Source organism: Pholis gunnellus, assembly GCF_910591455.1.
Source record: "Pholis gunnellus genome assembly, chromosome: 4".
NCBI lineage: Eukaryota > Metazoa > Chordata > Actinopteri > Perciformes > Pholidae > Pholis > Pholis gunnellus.
In genome coordinates, this window is record NC_136530.1 from 7,702,294 (window position 1) to 7,722,743 (window position 20,450).

At 41.7% G+C, this 20,450-nt stretch overlaps 1 protein-coding gene across 1 annotated transcript; it reads left to right on the plus strand.

Moving 5' to 3' along the window:
* Positions 1-5,718: 5,718 nt before the first annotated feature.
* LOC306694705 (guanine nucleotide-binding protein subunit alpha-14-like) lies at positions 5,719-19,361 on the plus strand. The gene is made up of 8 exons (XM_079157652.1): positions 5,719-5,973; positions 6,316-6,478; positions 9,667-9,851; positions 10,385-10,539; positions 11,893-12,021; positions 13,045-13,174; positions 14,054-14,207; positions 16,804-19,361. Exons 2-8 carry the CDS (start codon positions 6,328-6,330, stop codon positions 17,007-17,009), a joined length of 1,110 nt encoding a protein of 369 aa, XP_079013778.1. The 5' UTR covers positions 5,719-5,973; positions 6,316-6,327; the 3' UTR covers positions 17,010-19,361.
* The last annotated feature ends 1,089 nt before the right edge of the window (positions 19,362-20,450 follow it).

Consider the following 20,450-nt stretch of genomic DNA (forward strand, 5'->3'; position numbering starts at 1 on the left):
TAAAGTACCTAACTCTATATAAATAGATAAAACCAGCCTCTTCAAGCACTACAGTGAAATGCCAACACATTGTTGTGTATAATTATATGTCACTCACAGCCAGAGGACTTTGTTCTGTGGAACCTTAACTTTTGACACTTTATTTATATTTAGCTAATTATACTTATGTAGTTTTACTTAAGTAGGACTTTTGAATGCAGGAGTATTTTCACATTGTTGTATTAGTACTTTTACTTCAGTAAAATATCTGAGTATTTCTTCCACCACTGTCTGCTGTCACAGTGCTTGATGCAACATTTCGTGACTGAACGTCACCAACATTAGCTAAAGACTTTAAAGAAAGAATTTAAAATTCTACCTCAATATCAACTCTGTCTTCCTGCCAAAAAGAACGCTGAGTCAACAAACGAAACAGGTAACATCACAGATACTGTCAATATTTGAAGTGGCTTTTCCTAATCAGTCAAGTGTCTCATGGTATCCAGGAAACCTATTACTACACAGAAAGTCTCATATTTACTTTGTAATGTGACACATCAGATACATGAGCGTGTAAAATAAAATAAAAACTAAATCAATAAAAAAAAAACAGAACACTTTCACAGTTGTTTTCTTACAGATCATCAGTCAGAGTGTACCTGCAACTATAATCAGCTGAATGTCTAAATATATTTGCTGGTATTTATTGTACGTCTATATATTTGTCTCTTAAATAAATCTAAATATGTTATGATTGAAACTTTATCAGCCACAGCGGCAGAGGAAGGAAGTAGTCATTCGTATCAAAGGATCATTATTAGTGATTACATAACCTGTAAAAAGAGCATCTATTACAATATATTATATTTTACAAGCTTATCTGTAAACTCTTCATCTGTAAAGTACTATATCTGTCAAATACATGTACAGTAATGCATTAAAATGTAAACTATTTCCCTCTGAAATGTAATGGGTTAGAAGTATAATACAGTAGAATGTAAATACTGAAGTCTCTCAGTATTTACATTGCTCAAGTAAAGTTACTTTGGTTAACTGGGTGAACTCATTTGCATAAGTGAATGTAGAATATCCTGTTTGGCTGGTTTCCTTCAGCTTAAGTGAGTAATCATTTGGTCCACATCCAGTAGAGCAGTGTGGCGCAATGTAAAAATATGGTTACAAGTGAAAGTACCAAGGTACTAGTACTAAAAGTGTCCCTTAAGTTTAGAAAGTAAAACGAGTCATTATGCAGACTGGTGCCTATCAGAGTATTATGTTATTATATGACCACACAGCCTATAGGTCGATCCAACAGGGTCGCCGGTGCAATCCCTGGAATTCGATTGGCCTCCCCAGATGCCAATCCCAAATTTAGACACTTAAGGTTTCTTACTAAGTTGTGCTTGTATGGATTTATCTAAACTGGGACAAAAATCCAGATGCAGCCTGCTATGTGCACGCCAACCAATATAGTTGCCACCCTCATACTGCAATCTACCCTGTGGGCTCCCGAAGGGCCACAGTGGGAATTTTGTTTCTGAACTACTTTTGCATTCCTCTCATTCCCTACCAAAACTCAGGGAAGGCACATTTTTTTGTAAAGTAATGCAAAAGAAAAAAGGTACGGTGATACAGAGTCCCCTGTGCAACTAAAAACACCTATGAAAACAGTTTGTCCCTGTAAAATATCTTTATTATGAGAAGGAGAGCTCCTTTTTGAAGCCAGCTTGCTACCTAAACTTTATATCTATTTCTTTCAGTACTCACCATCCAGTACCTGTTTCCCCTTTTAATGAAGCTCCTATTGTGTACTGTGTTTTTATGTAAATGTATTTCAATATGTCCTGTTTGGATGAAACATCTTCTGTTTGAATGTACCTTTTTTTAACGGCAGATTCTGAAACCAAATCAAATATCTGCCTTTTTCCATGCAAAAGCATTTTCTATTCTGCATAAAATGTTCACAGTTACTAGTATCGCGGTCAAATCAAGGCAGCGGAGTAAAAGAATACGCTTCCCTCTCAAATGTAGTGAAGAAAAAGTACAAAGTAGCAGAAAATGGAAATAATCAAGTAAAGTAGAAGTACCTCAAAAGTGTACCTAAGTACAGTACATCTGCAGTAGATCCCAGAAATCCCTCTTCTTTGTCAGTTAATAATGTATTATTCATCCTGTCCACATTTCATAGCGTTATGATACATAGAGGCAAAGTCTTTCCTCCTCGTTGTATCTGAAACCTCTAAGTGTGACCGAGCTGGCGGACAAAACTGTTGAGCGAAGTGACATCTTGTGGACACGTGATGTAGTCGCACGACTCGAGGTTCAATCCACCACAGAGGAATCTGGCAAACATGTTGAAAAGTCCTAACATGACAAATAAGTGCTGTGTGTGTGTTTGACATTCAAATCTTCTTTCACAGACATGTATTGAAACAGGTGAAGCAGATTATAGTCTATAGGGTGTGGCTGCAGGTAATACAACCACCCCTTAAACATATCAATGAAAAATAGATGACGTTTTAAAATGTCTTGACCTTTTATGGTTTAAACTCCCGAAGCTCAATTGCCAAAGATAATACACTAAAAGAGCGAACAGCATCAGATATCAAAGAAGCCCTTCTCTGTGGGATCAGGAAGATCTTCAGTCGTGACTCATGAGATCACAGCCTGACCTTTGCTTATCTCAGCCACCAGCCTTCATGAAGGATTTTATTCTCTCACTTTGAACCATTTCATTCACAAACACGTAAGCAGTGTCATCTTTCTTGTTTTCCTTTCAATTCATTGGTTCATGCGTCTGGGCACTTCCCTAAATTTAATTTTCTGAAATGAAGATATCTCCTCACATTATGTTAAAGTTTTCGTAATCTAATGTTAAATCAAATTAACTCTACTTTGGGTTGTATAGCCAGTGGTTCCCAACCTAAGGGGTGGGAGCCCACCAAGGGGTCGCAAGACATATCTGAAGGGGTCGCAAGCTAATAAATGGGAATATTCTGCTACACATGTTTACATTCATTTTTTTTTCCTAGAGTGGACTTTTGATGTAACTGCTTACAATTCAGATGTAGATGCTAAAACGCTGCTGCACTTTAAAAGGGTCTCACGCCAACAAAGGTCGTGAACCATTTATAGTGAACAATTAAGGAGCATTTGCAACTAAACAGTCTACTTTAATTGAATTCGAAGTGTGTTTTTGTGGTTGACGTTGAGAGGTAATCTCATGAGCAAGTTAAAAAGATGTTCTCGGGTTCATGCATTCTCCTAAAACAAACATGCTTTGAAATCTTGAGTTTGAACGATCACTCTTGCTGAGCGACATGTTTGAAAGCAGAAGCGACGTTGACGTGAAAGGTGCTCCATCACCTCCGGCGTGTCACAGTGTCAGATTAATAATTGATGGTTGTCTGTTTTCCCACAGCAGCCAGCGGGCAGAGGACAAAGTCTCCTCTCCTCATGCTTCTTCTTCTTCTTCTTCTTCCCGATGGCTGCCTGTAACGATGAGGACGCGACACCTAAAGGAGCCGACCTCATATAAAGTGCTGTATCACTCTTAAGAGATTCAGGTTGATCACCTCTCTGCCATCGTGAGAACACGACAGATACCTAACTTCCTGTAACTGGAAGGAGGAGGCAACTATACTTTTCCTGTTAGTGTCAGTCCACGCCTACCTGTGTTCCCTTATTATTCCCTTATTCCTTGTTTTCTTCCTCTCTCTCTCTCTCTCTCTCTCTCATCCTCTCTGGATTTATTTTTTCTTTCTAAACACCAATTTCATCTTGACTTATTGTCACTAAACACTAAACACTAAAAACACACACATATTTGATTTACTCTAATTCATATAAATAAATTTTATGACTTTCTAAGAGTCAAATACAAATATTTATCATCAAAAGCAATAGGGATATGTTATATATTCTGTGTCCTCAGCGCTTCATGTAACTTGTTGTACTGTTAAACTACATAAATGACAGGAATAACATCGCTGAAAAACAAAGTTAATCACGTGTAGTGCAACACAATTGTATTTATAAACGTACACACGATATAACAGTGACAAAAAGCCCTCCAGTCCACACACGCCTCCCTCTTGGTCTTTCACCTCATCTTGTTCCCATGGAAATGCAGAGCTCAGGTGATCTCAATATCTGAGATCATGAAAGCCTGGACCAACCGGTTCTGCTGGCCAAGACAAAAGATTGACACCCAAATAGCAGCCGAGGAGGAGCGACAAAATACCTGTTGTACTCTTCATCCCTGCTTCAAAAAACACCTGCAGGGTGTTTAATAACCTGTTCTGATACACCTGTGTGATCCCCACAGATACTTTAAGTGTTTATTAATGAGTTTAGAGGTTACCTGTATGCTGTGGCTGTCCTACTATATTACAATATATATTTATTTATAAAATGTAAAGAGCAAATGCTTTAGATGTTAGTTTGATATGTTTTATATTGTATAAAGTTGATTATTTTGAATTCATATCGACTAGTAAAGTTCCCAAATGTACACTTGAGCACCAGACACATAATAAATAATGTAAAAATGTTGTGAAATATGGCAATGTTGAGTTGAAACTATCCGCTTATGTAACAGATAATGACTCAGTGACACTTCTGTCCCTGATTTCCCTCGAGCTCTCTTCAGCTGAAACATGAAGCAGTGGCGCCTCTGCAGCAGCCGAAACTTTATCCGCAGCGCAGCGAACTCATTCAGACTGCCGTCAAACCAAACCTAATTGAAGCATTGCAACTACCGGTACAGGCGTTTCAAAATAAGGCTGTTGTTTGACCAGGCCCAACGCTTTGGTGGAGCCCCATGCACAACACCAAAGTAAATTTATACACCAAAGTTAGACAGTTCTACAGAGATAATCACTTTATTTGAAAATATATATACTTGACAAAAGACATGAACAGAATAATAGATTACACACAACACAAAACCAGGAACTGAAGTCATGCAAAACTCAGCTGTAGAGATAAGCTAATACATCATATTTGCTGTCAACACATGCAGTGGTTTCGGCTGTTCCAACAGCATTGTGTATTTTGTCACATCCATTCGCGTCATGACAGACTCATGAGCAACTTACCGGTATTTGCTTTGGAACAATATAGTATAGGAGTGGTCACAATCAACAATGAATCACACACTGTCAGGGAATAACTATACTGCTGCACTATAGCTACAGTTGATTTCACTTCTTAAGCATGCTGCAGGTTTGGTCACATTTCAGTGATGTCATATAGCAGGCGTTTTTCCTGCATGAAAAAAAAAGCTCAGTAACAAGAAAAAGTAAATAGTTCAAAATGTCACTTATGTAAAAAGTATTGCAGTACAAAATGTACTTTGAGTGAGAGTGTAGAAAATGGCCTGTGAGGGTTATTGTTTACCTTTGATGTTAAAGTATATTTTGTTGCACAAAGAGTATAGCATAATAGTATTTACATTGTATTTAAGTATGCTTGTGTAAATATAATGTCTTAGGCTAAACCACTACTTGTGGTTTATGTGAAGCTTTCAACTACATTCCATTTTTTTGTTCACAATTAGCAAAACGAAGCAATTTACTCCGTTTCATAATAAAAAGGTCTCTTTTTACGCAGTGTCTAAGAACAACGTGCTCTTACTTTATAGGCGCAACCGTCTGACTTCCGGCGCTGCCGCGGTTGTTTGCCGCTCTCTTGCCGCGTCCTCGTCGCTCACAGCGCATTCCTGTTACAGAGTGTTTCCAGCGGACCACGGAGGCTGCACATTCCTCTGAAGGCGCGGTGGACTTTCCCGAGCGGCAGGTTGTTTCGCGTGGGCTTAAGAAGAAGGGTGAAAAAAAGTGATTTTATCAGCCGTATCAGCGGGCCAATGAACGCTGCTCGTGCGCCTCCGCGACAGTAGCTGTTGGCCGCAGGTGGAAGTGGACTGAAGGGACACGGTGGGACATGGACCGCGAGGAACAACCAGAGCGTCAAGTGTGACGGACTGATTTAGAGGTTAGACGCTTCATTGTTTTCTGTTTGTAACTTCCAAAACTCCTCTTGAACTAACTTGCAGTTTATTTAAAACGCACTCAACCAGGTGACTTTATAACTCCTTATTAAAGTTAACCTCTGACTTGTTTACATTGGCGCAGATTACTTTCAGCAGTGTCAAAGTAAGATTTCCGGGGTGTGTGTGTGTGCGTGTGTGTGTTAGAATAAATCCTGACAGGTCCAATGAGTTAACAAGAAAGTAAAAACGAAAAGACATCAAATGGACTTGACGAGGAGTTTACGACCGGTCCTTATCGGCTCATTACAGGCAGGCTGATTATTCATTAACAGTTTTCATTTCAGTGGTTTTTGACCATGGCGGGCTGCTGGCACTGGTGCCACCGCAGGTGTGTGTGCTGCCTGTCCGAGGAGGAGAAGGCAAACATCGCTGTGGACAATGAGATCAAGAGGATCCTCAAGCAGCAGAAGAAGAAGGAGAGGAAGGAAATCAAAATCCTCCTGCTAGGTCAGTGATTGCACACAGAGCACCTTTGTTCACCTTTTATATCAGAGATGACAGTGTAAGGCCTAAGAAAACAAGACAAAAAAAAGTAAAAGAAATCTGTGATGGCGGATAGATTTATTATGCAAATATAGGCCGCGATAAAGGAACGCCCGCCATGCAAATGAAAACTACTTGGCCTGTTTGGTAGCCGGCAGCCCAGAGAGAAAGCTATTGGAGCATGTGTCACTGTGTGAGTATGCAAAGTATGGTCCAGATTGGGATCGGTTGTACCTGCAAAACCACAGAAACCTACAAGCCTACTCAGCCTACCTACAGCTGGTTGGATGAGTTTTTGATGGAGGGGCAGTGTAGAAATTGGGTAGAAAGAGAAAGCTAGAGAGAGAGAGAAAGGGGGGGGGGGTCCCCAAATCTAACCTGGGACCGGACGTTACGGTTGTGGTCTGCGCTGTTACAACTTTAGCAACCAAGGCGCTTCTTGCTTAATGTTTCAGTGGAGTCGGACAGGTACATAGGTAGCCGGCGGGTATAAAGGGACGCACCAACATTGATACCGATATCAGATATCAGGCCGATAATGACTCAAACAGCTGGATCACGTATCGGTGACAATGGGGCCGATCTATTAAATGAGATCCTATGTTTATATACTTTGTACCTTGTATACTGGAATTTAACTTCCTGTGTAAGTGTTGACCAATTTGTTGGCTGATATATATATATATATATATCCATGCAGTCTTATTTTGGGGCAATACGGACAAAATGTATATCCTCATCATCTCAATATTGATGTGGAACAAAAGTATCCAAATCACGTGTTAAAAGTTCAGCTGATGTTCATCACATTGAATAAAATTATTTTTCAATCAACAAGATTGATCTGATGATTATTTTTATATTTTTGTCCAAACAAAAGACCCAAAAGTTCAAAGTTATTCAATTTACAATGCAATAAAACACAGAAAAGACAGCAAATACTCACATTTTAAAAGTGAATATTTGGCTATTTTGTTTTACTGATGAATGACTAAGGATGAATCAATTATCACAAGTGTTGATGTATTTTCTTTCGATTGTCTAATCGATTCATTGAACCACAACATCTTGATTTGACAAGTGTGCAGCTGGTTTCCTGCAGTGTTTTGTTTTATTGTGAAGGTGCATTGTGACCTCTCCTGAAAATAAAAGATCACTGCCGCCTGCATTGGGCCGGGGGGTTTACCACCTCCGGTAAATATCCTGGGGGAAACCCTGCCATGATATGGAGAGATAGTAGACAATAACATTGATTCATTGCCTTATTTCCTGCATCACTGCGTAGAATGACAGGAAGCGAACGCTTGTGTACGGGAACGGGACTGTCAATAGAACTGTTTTCTTTCAGCGCTGTGCGGTTGGAGGATTAGATGCTATTCTTCTAAAGCAGCTTTGAGAAGTGACAGGACAGCGTTTCAGTTTCCTCTTGCAGACGGCTGATTTGATTGATAGACATCTCTAAACACTCTAAACAGCAACTAAATCACTGTTGCTCTGCAACCTGTCTCCATGTGGAGCAACACACAAATAATACACAAACCGACAACTTGTTAAGAGACACAGAAATATAGATAAAATAAAGGAAGCCGTAAAGTGTCAATACAATAATCATTAAAATGAGGCTATCAAAGAAGATGAATCAAGTTTTTCTTTTTTTTATCTCAGACATTATTTGACTCTGAGGCTGAAAATCAAGAGCAAAGAGAAACAGTGCATCTATTAGACTGACGTCCGGTTCAACAGCATCCTTCAGTCACCTTGTTCTTCTGTTGTGGTTTACTGGTCGTTATCTTTTCATCCCTTAACTGCAGACGTAGCTGACAAATGACACTGTAATAACTCACAGTATTGTCTCGTTGAAATTCAGCTTCTGACAACTTGGATTTTGACGCTACTGTTCTTTCCTAAAGCCGCACATCTATTTACTTCAATTTGACAGAACCCTCTTTTTGACTTGTCACAGCAGCAAACACCAATGGCGTTAATCGTTATTGTTATTAATGAATGAATGAACGCTTTTTGCTTTTCATGTTTTGAAATCTCACAACGTCTATCGTGATTACATCAAACTATTTTATAGATTTTATTCCTACAAAAAGTGCTAAATTCAATATTCAGAGCATTAATATAGAAGCAAACTGTCTACCTGAGCAGAGAATGGAGTCGTTCTCCCTCTGTGTGTGTTGTAACTTTAGCTTCTCCGTGAGCGTGCACTAATGGTTAGCTTATAGCCGCCGCTCTGCACTGCGCTCATGCGGTGATTACCGCTGATACCGCCGTACCGACCGGTGGGGATGTTGCGGAAGTGTAGCACCAACACTCCGCTTCCCCCTCAGGTAGACACTGTTAGCTCTGTCATTATTTTGCCGTGGATGGCACCGTCAGCGGTGTTGGCACTGTTAGCGGTGTTGATCCCGTTAGCGCTGTTGGAAACCGTTAGCTGCTAGCCGAGATCCAATCTTGTGTATAGCACCTTTAAGGTTAAATCCTTCTTTATTAAAGCTGCATTATTTTATTTTTTTCGCCACTTGGGCCATGTGACAGACTATAGACACAACATTGGCCTCATGAAGTTAATCATTTACACATCCAGCAGACGCAGAGCATCAGTGACATCGATTTTGAGTCTTGTTTCTGGTGACCAGGTTGGATTCCCCCTTTACCAACTCCTGATATTAGGCACTTTAGCTGCTAAATGCTCCACTATGTCCGACCTGCTAGCTGTTAACTTGGTCTGCAGTTTGGTGCTGAGCAGAATCTAGTTAGTCTGTCAGACCATTTCAAAACTGGAAGCTAAACTCAGGTAAGATGTTTAAAGCTCCTCTAACATTTCCTCATTAAATGTGGAAATGAGGAAATGACATTCCAGGAATGAGGAAATGTGACAAGTTTCAGTGTCTTTTTCAGCGACCATTTTGAAATCACATTTATCTGTTTCGGTTTCTTAAACCAATTACAAACAGTCACACCTTCAGTTCCCCTGACCTGCGTGTCTTTGGGCTGTGGAAGGAAGCTGGGAATCATGGAGGAAACCCATAAAGACACAAGCAGAGCATGAATAAACAGAGGCCCAAATAAACACCTCTGACCTCTGAGCTGCCGTGATGACAGAATTGTAATAATATTTTTTTCGGTCGTTATCATATTCTCAGGTACCGGTGAGAGCGGGAAAACCACCTTCATCCGACAGATGAGGATCATCCACGGACGAGGCTTCTCAGAGGAGGAGAGGAGGAGCTTTTGCAAATGCATCTATCAGAACATTCTCACAGCCATGAAGGCCATGACGGGAGCCATGGCCACTCTCAAAATCCCCTACTTCAACCCAGAGAACGAGGTACGAGGCAGGACCGTGAAATGCCCACCCCCCACAGGTTGAAACTGTTAGCTCTGTCACCACTGTAGTTGTTGTTAGCGCTGTTAGCTGTAGCTGCTGCTGTAGTGTGCCAATCACAGGTCGCATTTAATCGAAGAACACTAAAAGGATCGACTGCAGGTATCGTTAGACTGGAGAAGTTTCAATACCTTCTGGTACCGGGTTATTTCGGTTGATACCTTCAAAGATACCGATACCCAGCCCTTACCTCAACACACATGAACACACACACACACACACACACACTTACTCACAAACAAACATACATCAGCACAGGTGTGCGGGCATCAGGGTAAGTGCCCTCACTGGAGTCGTGAGATTGTGCCCACATTAAACAAGAGGGCACAGAAACACACACTCAACACTACGACTACTGTTGTAGTCTATAAAAAGAAGCAAGCAGTGTCACCATGAACACCGAAAGAGTTTTGTAAGACGGTCACAAAAACGGCACTGCACAAACGTTTGTGTACCGATCTCTCGCTGTCTTTCAGATCTACGCCAAGTGGCTGCAGGACGTAAACACAGTGCAGATCAGCCAGCTGGAGCGCGGCTACGTTGACGCAGTCCGCCGCCTCTGGGCAGATTCGGGCATCCGGGTCTGTTACAGCCGGCGCTGCGAGTACCAGCTCCTGGACTCCACAGAGTAGTAAGTAGCCGTGTGGCAGTGGAAGTCAAAGCTCCGTACACTGTAGCACACCCTCGAGTTAGGACAGCCGATCAGAGGGTATCACATGACCAGACACTGTTTTTAAAAAGGTTTTTCGAAACTGACATCTTCTGGTTGGCTGACCAAAAAATCAAAACACGGATATTCAAGTGAGGAGGATAGAAGACAGAAAATTGTCGCTTTTCAGAACCAGTTCATGTCACAACAATGACTGAAGTAGTTGTTGACAATAGTTTGTCAATTGTCTAAAACTGTCTGCGTGACTAGCTTGCTCCAGGAATAAGACCTTTGAACACAAGCAGCAACATGTACACATGCTATCATTCTGATATCAAAGAGATATCAGAACGTACTAAAAAGTTATTTATTATGTCTGTCGTAAAGAAAGAACACAACTGCAGTGACAATGTCACAGTTTCGGTACTAACTGGTGTATAACAAAAGAACGTGTGGCGACATATTGTTGCATTGTTTGTTTATCCCATATCTGACCTTTGTACCAAAACTCACAAGTGGACAAAAAAAAAAACTGTCCTTCTAGAAAAGTTGTCTTAAGCTTCTGTTTTTCCAACTGGTGAGTTTAAGGAGGGCAGGAGAAGCCGTGTGTACTTATTAGTTTCCATTATTTCAGTCTTTTTTATATTCTCAGTTGTAGTTTTCTTTTACGTTTGATTTCAAAGTCGGACGTCTTTTTTTCTTGACTTGAGCCTCATTTTGTTTTTAGCCTTCGTTTCAGCAACCAGAACTAGTTTATAGTTATTATGTACTGAGACCACTGGAGGGGGCTAGTTCTTCACACACCGTGCTGCATACGGCCATGTTCAAACCACCGGTTGATCAAAGAGTATTTGAGGAAGCAAACTGATTAAGAAAAAGGTGAATAAATTCACAGTACAGAGTCTTTGTAATCATGGTGAAAAGAGTGAACATACAGTAGATATGAGGCTCACGCTCAAAGTATCTGATGTGTCACAGAACAAAAGGCTCAGCCTGCCTCTGGTTTCCTCTCTTCTATTGCTGTCCTGTCCTGTGTTTACCCAGCAGCTCAATCATCACCGTGTGTATGATAAGAGACGGGCAGGAGCTAATGACAGCTTGTATCAACACCGGCCATAAAGCCGCCGTCTGTACACAGGGTGATATGGACACACTCCACTCCCTTCTTGTATTTTTAATCACTGTTTTTATATATATATATACACCATCGTACATCTTGTGTCACTTCAGTTTGTTTAACACGGTCGAGGCTGGATTTGGTGTAAACAGAGACATTATGTTTCACTCGAGGTCCCCTGTTGTGTCAAACAGACTCTTCTCTTGTTTCTCCTCCAGCTACATGAGCAACCTGGATCGCATCTCCGCCCCGGACTACATCCCCACAGAACAGGACGTGCTGCGAGTTCGATTCCCCACCACGGGCATCCACGACTACTCGTTCACCATCAAGAACATCACACTAAGGTGGCCGGTCTTCAGATTACCAACCTGTCAGACAGACGAATCCAATACTGACGCTATTCACTGCACGGTGGAAAGAAAAAGACAAAACCTGTTTGGACGCAACAGGATCACATTTCTGATTGAGTCTGTACAAAGCCCCCTGCCGGGAAGTGGGGTGTCGCTCTCTGGGTTTATTTATAACATGTTTTTTCTTTCACACGATGTTCCGCCGAAGTTAACTTTGGAGGAACATCGTGTTCCCAAATGAAATGACACCTGCTCATAAATCAGGAGGTATATAGCTCAGAATCAAAATAACCTAACCCTGAAGAAACGCTTTGACTTGGTTGGACGAATCCCGGATGAAGCCGTTATTACTGTGTCGTGCACACAGCTATGCCCCGTCTGCACACTGGCGAGACACCAGAAAGTCATGAAAGCCAGATTGAGTGTTTATGTTTAAACAAACACTACAAAAAGTGAAGAATACCACCTTGAAATATCGCGACAATCACATTTGTTAGACCTTTTTTGTCTTCAACAAGATGAATAAATCACTGACAATGACTTCCAATGTAGACATCACAGCAATTTGAAGTGGAAACAGACAACTTCCCTCCTCCTCCCTCGCCTAATTGTTTCCAAGTGGTGTTATTGACGCAAAGACAGCTGGATCGCTTTCCGTTTTTTCTTTTACAGCCCAACAACACAGGCCATTTCTGCTTACATTAGATACTCTGTAGTTACTGGGGAAAGCTACCGATAGCTACCGAGGTAAACAAAAGCGCTATCCTCCTCCTGCAATGGTTGACACACTTCCTCTGTGATGTAACAAATTGCAGGCAGAATTGCATAGTGAAAGTGAGGCTCATAGGGAAGCAATCTAAAACGCAGTGTCATCATTCTACAGCCATTACATTATGCAGAACCAAGTACAGAACCAAAACAACAGAGAATGTGTCAGTCTAAATACTCGGTGACTGCTCTGCATATACGTCGAGTTGAGGATTCAAACTGTACTCTTCCTGACATCTTCCCCGACAGGATTGTGGACGTGGGCGGTCAGAAGTCGGAGCGTCGGAAGTGGATCCACTGTTTCGAAAACGTCACCTCGCTCATCTTCCTGGCCTCCCTCAGCGAGTACGACCAGGTCCTGGAGGAGAGAGAGACCATCGTAAGATCACTGAGAAACTGCACTCAAAATAACAGAAGCAACCTCATCTATCAGGACTAAGATCCTTTACTGAAGTAAAAGTAGTTATACCAGAATACTCAGAATATTATAAAAGTCTTTCATTCGTCGTTATGCAGAGGAGAACCCAATGTTAGTATGCACACAGTATATTATTGCAGAGCTGCAACAAATATTAAAAATGAGTAAACAACCATTAGATATTCAAATATTCTTTGATTTAAACACTAATTGATTATTAAAATAATTGTTTGTTGCAGACCTATATCATTGGATTATTATTACTGCAGCATTAACATATACAGACTTTTAACGATGTAATTAGTGGAGGTGGAGCTACTTTATGAACGGGTTGCTAGCTTTCATCTTTCATATTTCAACTGATTGGAGGCTTTGAATTAAAAATCTGAATCTTAAAATGAACTAGTAACTACAGCTGTTATACAAATATAGTAAATATAACGTAATCTATTTACCTCTGAGATGTAGTAGTATATCCCTCCATCCATTGTCACTGCAGTCATTTCCTCCGTCCACCAGCAGGTTTCACTCTCACACAAGAGAACGCTCTCCCCCGCTCTCTCCTCAGCCCCCCCCCCCCCCACCACCCTGTCACTAAGCTGTTTATCTGTCGCAGCCACTTTTTAGACTGCCAACACATTCATTAACCTCCACAGAGGCCCGTATGCTCCAGACCCCCCCCCCCCCCCCCCCTCTCTCTCTTTAAAGGACTAGCTTCCTCTGCTTCAGGCATCCAGATCTTCCTTGTTATTCCTTATACCCCCCCCCCCCCCCCCCCCCCCCCCCTGTACGTTAAGCTAAAGCACAGAGCGCTGAATCTGACTCTGTCTCCGTCTTCAGAACCGTATGCATGAGAGTCTGGCTTTGTTCTACACCACCATCCATTCTCCTTGGTTCTTCAACACCTCCATCATCCTCTTCCTCAACAAGACTGACATCCTGGCAGACAAAGTCCAGACCTCTGACCTGCAGAAATACTTCCCCAGCTTCACAGGTAAGCAGAGGATGCCTGTGTTTGTTTGTTTGTTTGTTTGTTTGTTAATAGTGAGGTTACGTGGTACTGACGCCGACCACTTTCCAGACTGAAATATTACATATTGACATTTTGTAAAGACACTTAATTAATCATCATACCAATGTTTTTCCTCTTGTGCCATCATGAGATTGACTTTTTTTTAAACTATGGATTGCCACGACATTCAGCTCCCCCTCGTGATGAATTGTAATAACTTTGGTGATCCCTTAACTTTTCTTCAAGCTCAAAAAGCAGGTGAAATGTTAAATTGTCCAATACTTTGGTTTATGACCAACTCTTTGTAAAACTAATGACAATCCCTTACGCCTCAGCTGTTCTAATTAGCAAACGTTAGCATGCTAACACGCTAAACTAAGGCCATGATCAGAGAGAGTGCGTTTTAGCAGCGTTTTGAGCACCGCTTTTATGTTTTGGAAATTGCCGTTTTTTTACTTATTGTGGTTACTTTGGCTGGATACCCGCCACCCAACAAGTTTCCTAATGTCACTAATTGTAACATCTTCATACAAAGGCAGCATCGGGTTTCATACAGGCTCCCCTCTGACTTTAACCTTATTTTTAGGTTTATTTCGTAACATCTGCCCTGAGACTACAGATGAAAAATAGCCTCTTGGCTACCTCTGGCGCATTTACAGCAATGTTGTATTAATGTGCACCGTCCCATATCAAATAAACCAATACCAAAAAAATCCATCGCAGTAAAGTGAAGCAGAATTTAATCTTAATCTGGTTCAATCTAAATCCTGAAGAAGTTTGTAGAGTAGCATCATAGTCGCTATGGAGATAGTGACGCTCTTAATGGATGTGCTCCAGTAAATTCTGACCAGGATGGAAAAACCTTTATTTTCATTTTGAGTATTCATTTTAAGAGCTATAAATACGACGGTTGCAATGTTGTTTTCCTCCTCTGACCAATTTGCTTTGGGCTGCCATGCAGCTCCCTCATCACATCCTGCTGCACCCGCTACAAATAATGTGTCATTTAATGAATAAATAAAAAGTGATTTCAGCACAGCATCCTTACATCTTTTTTAGCTCACGTTATTTCTTTCTTTCTCTTTGCACGCACACGCACTCACACACACACACACACACACACACACACACACACACACACACACACACGTGCGGTTGCAAATGAGTCACTTCCAGGTACTTGGTGTGCTTAATGATGTGGCTGCAGCCTGTAGGTCTGCTGGTGTACCCTACCTGCCCCCCCCCCCCCCCCACTCCCTCCCTCCACCCTCTGTTACTCATGGCAACCCAGACCGATACCGAGCTTCACACAAGCCCCCCCCCACCCCCCCTCCGCAAAACCCCAAGTGTAAATAATTGAGAGTTGTGTATGTGTGCAAGGTGGGAATTATGGACTTCAAGTGATTGTGTGTGTGTGTGCAGTACAACCACTGTGTTTTACCATCAGTGTTAAAATAGTGACTCACACAGGGTCAAGCTACTTGACTACTACTTAACATTAACAACTGTGAGCCGTTCGTACCTGTGGCTGCTAATGCTGCCGTGTTCCTGTGTGGCCCTCCTAAGCGCTGCTGTAACCACACGTGAAGGCTGCTGTGGTCCAGCGCTGAATTGATTAGTCAATTAAAAGATTATTCTGGTGACGCAGAAGTCATTTATCAAGCAAAAAAAATAAATCACAAAAAATCACTGCTTACAGCTTTTTATGTTTAATTCAGGGCTGCAACCAATGATTATTTTAATTTGATTGTCTATTTCCTCGATTAATCAATTATTCATTTTGATTATAATAATGAAATATGGAAATATTTCCCACAGCCCAAGATAATCTATTACAATAGCTTTTCATTCCACCATCAGTTCAAAACCCCAAAAATGTCCAGTTTACCCTCAAATATGACAAAGTTGTTTGTCTTTAGTCGAACAAAAAAGCCACTTTGAAGACATCACTATGGGCCATAGGAACTTTTGATTTGCACAATTTTTTACATTACATTTTACATTAAAGAGATTCATTGAAAGAATGATGGACTTAGCCGATAATTTAAAATTCGTATTAGTTAGATAGCCCCTAAATAAATGGGATCCCAATGTTCTGGCTCTCGCTGCCTTTATGTAATATTTATGTGACGCTCCAACGTTTTCATCTAGCAGTCTTTTTTTCAGCGCTTCAGCTTTTGCCTTTACGTCATCACAACATCCTGATGACACGACAGAGGTAGTTATCAATGTAATAACTATTTACAGAAATAATAAACAAGGACATTTGCTAAAATGACCGTCAGCCCCAACAATCGATTTCCGGTCCTGTGGTGATGAAAACTGCCTGTAATCATCTTGTCATTCAATTTGCGATTGTGCGCTCTAACGGCTCTTTATCCAACAAAATGACTCCGGCTGGGAAATCATAAAGCAAAACTTTTGTGATGAGCTTTTCTTTTGTCCCAAGATTGTTAAGAATTTAGAGAGTGAAGAAGGACTGTGTTTCCGTATTCTAGCCTCACTTGTAATTTAGTTTGATAACGTTGCATTGCAACCTAAATCCATCTGTTACTGTCCCTCTGGTCTCCGTTAACAGGTAAGAGGCGTGACCCCGACGACGCCAAGAACTACATACGCAAGCTGTACGAGCAGCAGGCCGCCAACCGCGACAAAAGGGACGAGTGGAAGACTCTGTACCCGCACTTCACCTGCGCCACAGACACCAACAACATCCGCAAGGTCTTCAGCGACGTCAAGGACACGGTTCTGCTCAAGTCTCTCAGGGACTACGGGGTCATCTGAAACTTTTCGCACGGACGTGGAACACAGGAGGAAGACGGTGGTCCTTGACCCTGCCTGCACTTTTCACTTCCTCTTTTTCTATGATTTTAGTTTTCTGAGGCAGCAATCAGACCATTCTGTCCACCCCTCGTCCTCCTGCTCGTCTTCTCTTATCGAGTCTTAATGAAGAAGGGGAGGTGGAGAAGAAAGAGGCCACGTTTGTACTCATCTCTCACCTTCACCACCCCCCACTCTCGCCTCCTCTTCCTCTCGAGTAGAAAACGTGAAGACGTTTAGGGAGATTGGGAGAGACAACTAGACTTCTGATCAGGGAGCGAGGAACCAGTAATCACCCCCCCCCCCCCCCCCCCCCCACACACACACACACACACACACACACACACACACACACACACACCTTGTTGAGTGTTTGGTTGATGCAGTGACTGAATTGAACCATAATTGAAGCAGAAGCAGAGATGCTATCAAGTACTGTGCAGCCATTAACGGAGTAATGACTTTTACAAGTGGAGATGGGGCCATGCTTGGGTACACTAACCTGCCACTCACATTTTTAACTCTTTTCTTTTTGGGTCCACCAGGTACAAACACTGTCAACACAAAAACAGTTTCTATTGTGTAACATAAATAGCAATACACAAGGTACAAGCCACTGCTACATTTATTATCAGACATCCTGAATTGGAGGATTAGCGTCACCACAAAGTCTTCGTCAAAGGACCCAAATCCTTATTGACTACAGTTATCTCACACTGGCAGTGCTGCTATCTGTTCGACACCGTCTCCACCAATTATTATGTGCAGAAAGATTGCGTGACCAGCATCTTTGGCGTCGATTCCTTATGTGATCACATCCTTTAGGTTCACCTCCAGTAGGCTGAACAACAGGTGAGTGAGTCTTCAATCAGTACGAACAGTGAGTGAAAATCACACTGAATGTGAAGTGGACGACAGAAAACCAAATTATACAACTGGATACTTCTGGCCTCTGTTCAAGAGGTTTGCAGAGAGAGCACAATTTCTTCAATTTTTTTTTAAATTACATTTTCTAATTCAAACGTAATTCCAGCGGTTTTTGGTCGGTGGATCCACCTGTTGTTAGCGTGCGTCGGCTTCATTGCAGAGCAACAGATCGGTTCACCGTCTCAAAGGTAATTATCCGTGTTGTCTTACCGGTACGAGGGGAAAGATAAGCTCATGATGAAGGAGGTTTGGGTGGTTTATGTTCAAAACACTGGAGATAAAAGTACTTTAAAGCGTCAACATCTTTAGATTAACAGTGGATGCTTGTGTGACAGTTAGCTCTACGGAGCGTTAGCATCTTTCAGCCCGCAACTTTAGTTTGTGTTCTGGTTTACTCTCACCGCTCTCATACTGTTTACCGACGCAAAAGGCAGCTGTTTTGAGCAAACACGTTGGGATTAAATCACTGTATGCTACCTACCCAGCGTGAAGCATCAGACAGACACAGCGAGCGACTAGCTGGTGAACATAGTGGAGCATTTAGCAGCTAAAGAGACAGATGTTTCTCTCAGGAGTCGATGGAGAACAAAAACGGATGAATGCTTATGTTTCACCATAACTGCTGTTTGCTAAGTTCTCCATATACAAATTACAAGGTGTCAATGTTGTGACTCAAAATATCCGCTAAAGCTGGTTCTAGTGCTCAAATGTCTATTTTTCAGAGTGTCAAATATACGAATGGTCACAGTATCTGAAATGTACCTGTTTTGTACGTTTCAACATTCAGTTTCCATAAAGCAATAAAGCCAACAGCGGATTATGCAACCCTCAAAGCAATAATGCACAACAGTGAAATCAATGCCATGAACTTGAGCACAAATAACACACGGAGGCCGACACGTTTTAAAAGGTCACGAGTGAAAGAACTGAGAAAACAGCTCGATTCACACGACGAGTTCAAACCAACGATGGTGGAAAAAAAACACACATCCAACAGGCGATCTGCTGAGTAACTAATATTAACATGAACTCTAAGCACATCCTAGATTTCAACTGCTGTTTTGTTCATTGTATATAGACTGTTTTGATCTCCACACTGTACATTTACTGATGACTACTTTTGACTGCTGTATTTTTTTAATACTGTTTACCAAACTGTGATCGTCTAGAGAACTGCTTTTTGGCATCGGGAAACCTCCTCTCATAGGGTGACAAGTGAATTACTTTGTGTAGACTCAGGTGGAGGAAGTGGGCAATTCTTTTGTTTCCTAGTGAATATTAAAAACTAACTTTTGAAACACACCCCTCTGCTTCCGTTTGTGTGTCTCCTCTGGCAGACATGGACAGAGAGTGTCTCCTTGTGTGTCTGTGTGATGTGTTTTCTCTGCCACCAACACTCATATGGTCTCACCGGCTGCAATCACACGCTCGCTGTGACTCGCAGTTTGCAAATAAAACAATCGGGATTTGCATAGGATTGACATATGTTTTTTTTTGTTCACGCCGTACTCATTTCAGAACACAGGTGTCACATCCATTAAAAGGGAAATCTTTCACCATGTTCGGAGTCTGAAAATGTAGATTTGACAGTTGAGGGTAGTCCAGGCTTTACACAGTTGTTTACGTAAGCTGTCTTATTCCTCCACCCTGCTTGCAGAGGCAAAGTAGTTCCCCATTAGCGAGTGACAAGTCGCTTTCCCAAACTAAATTCAGTTTTCCTCGAGCGCGAATCCACTGACAGCAAAATAGCACGTCGTGTGACATACGTTTACATTACAAATATTATACAGATAGACAGATAGTGAAGCATGTCCCCGAGTAATTTCACTGTAACACACCACACACACACAAACACACACACACACACACACACACACACTGTGGCTGGTGGTGGCTGTCAGAGCACCGCACCACGGGAGTGTGAGAGTGTGATCCTGTGGCCCTGGTGACTGTCAATCTCATCCAGACGACTTGACATTCTCAAGAGCGTGTGTGCGAAAAAGAAGTACAGGGATGTGTGTGTGTATGTGTGTGTGTGTGTGTGTGCGCGCGCACACACGTAATCCTCCCAGACTGACCGGGCTATGGCAGTCAGTCTGCAGTTGAAAGGGCCTTGGTATTTAATGGTTACCTCCACTCCACTATATTTACATTAGCATTGGCAACCTTCTGCTGTTTAAAATCTAAATGTAACAGTTATTCTGCTCTCGTTTTGTACAGGAAAGCTTAGCTTTTAGTGAGAATTCCTTGTAAAACTGTGGAAACATAGCATGAAATATGGCCAAATATGGTCGTTAACATGAGACTTGCCTGACTAGTTAGCGTCTAAGCTAATATTAACATTGATGTTACCGGAGAAATGCTGATGCCGATTAGCATCTATTAATATCACAAACAGCAAATACACAGAGAATATATCATAGTAGATATGTACATGCTACATACAGAAATACTGTAACAGTAACAGCAGCATGTAGT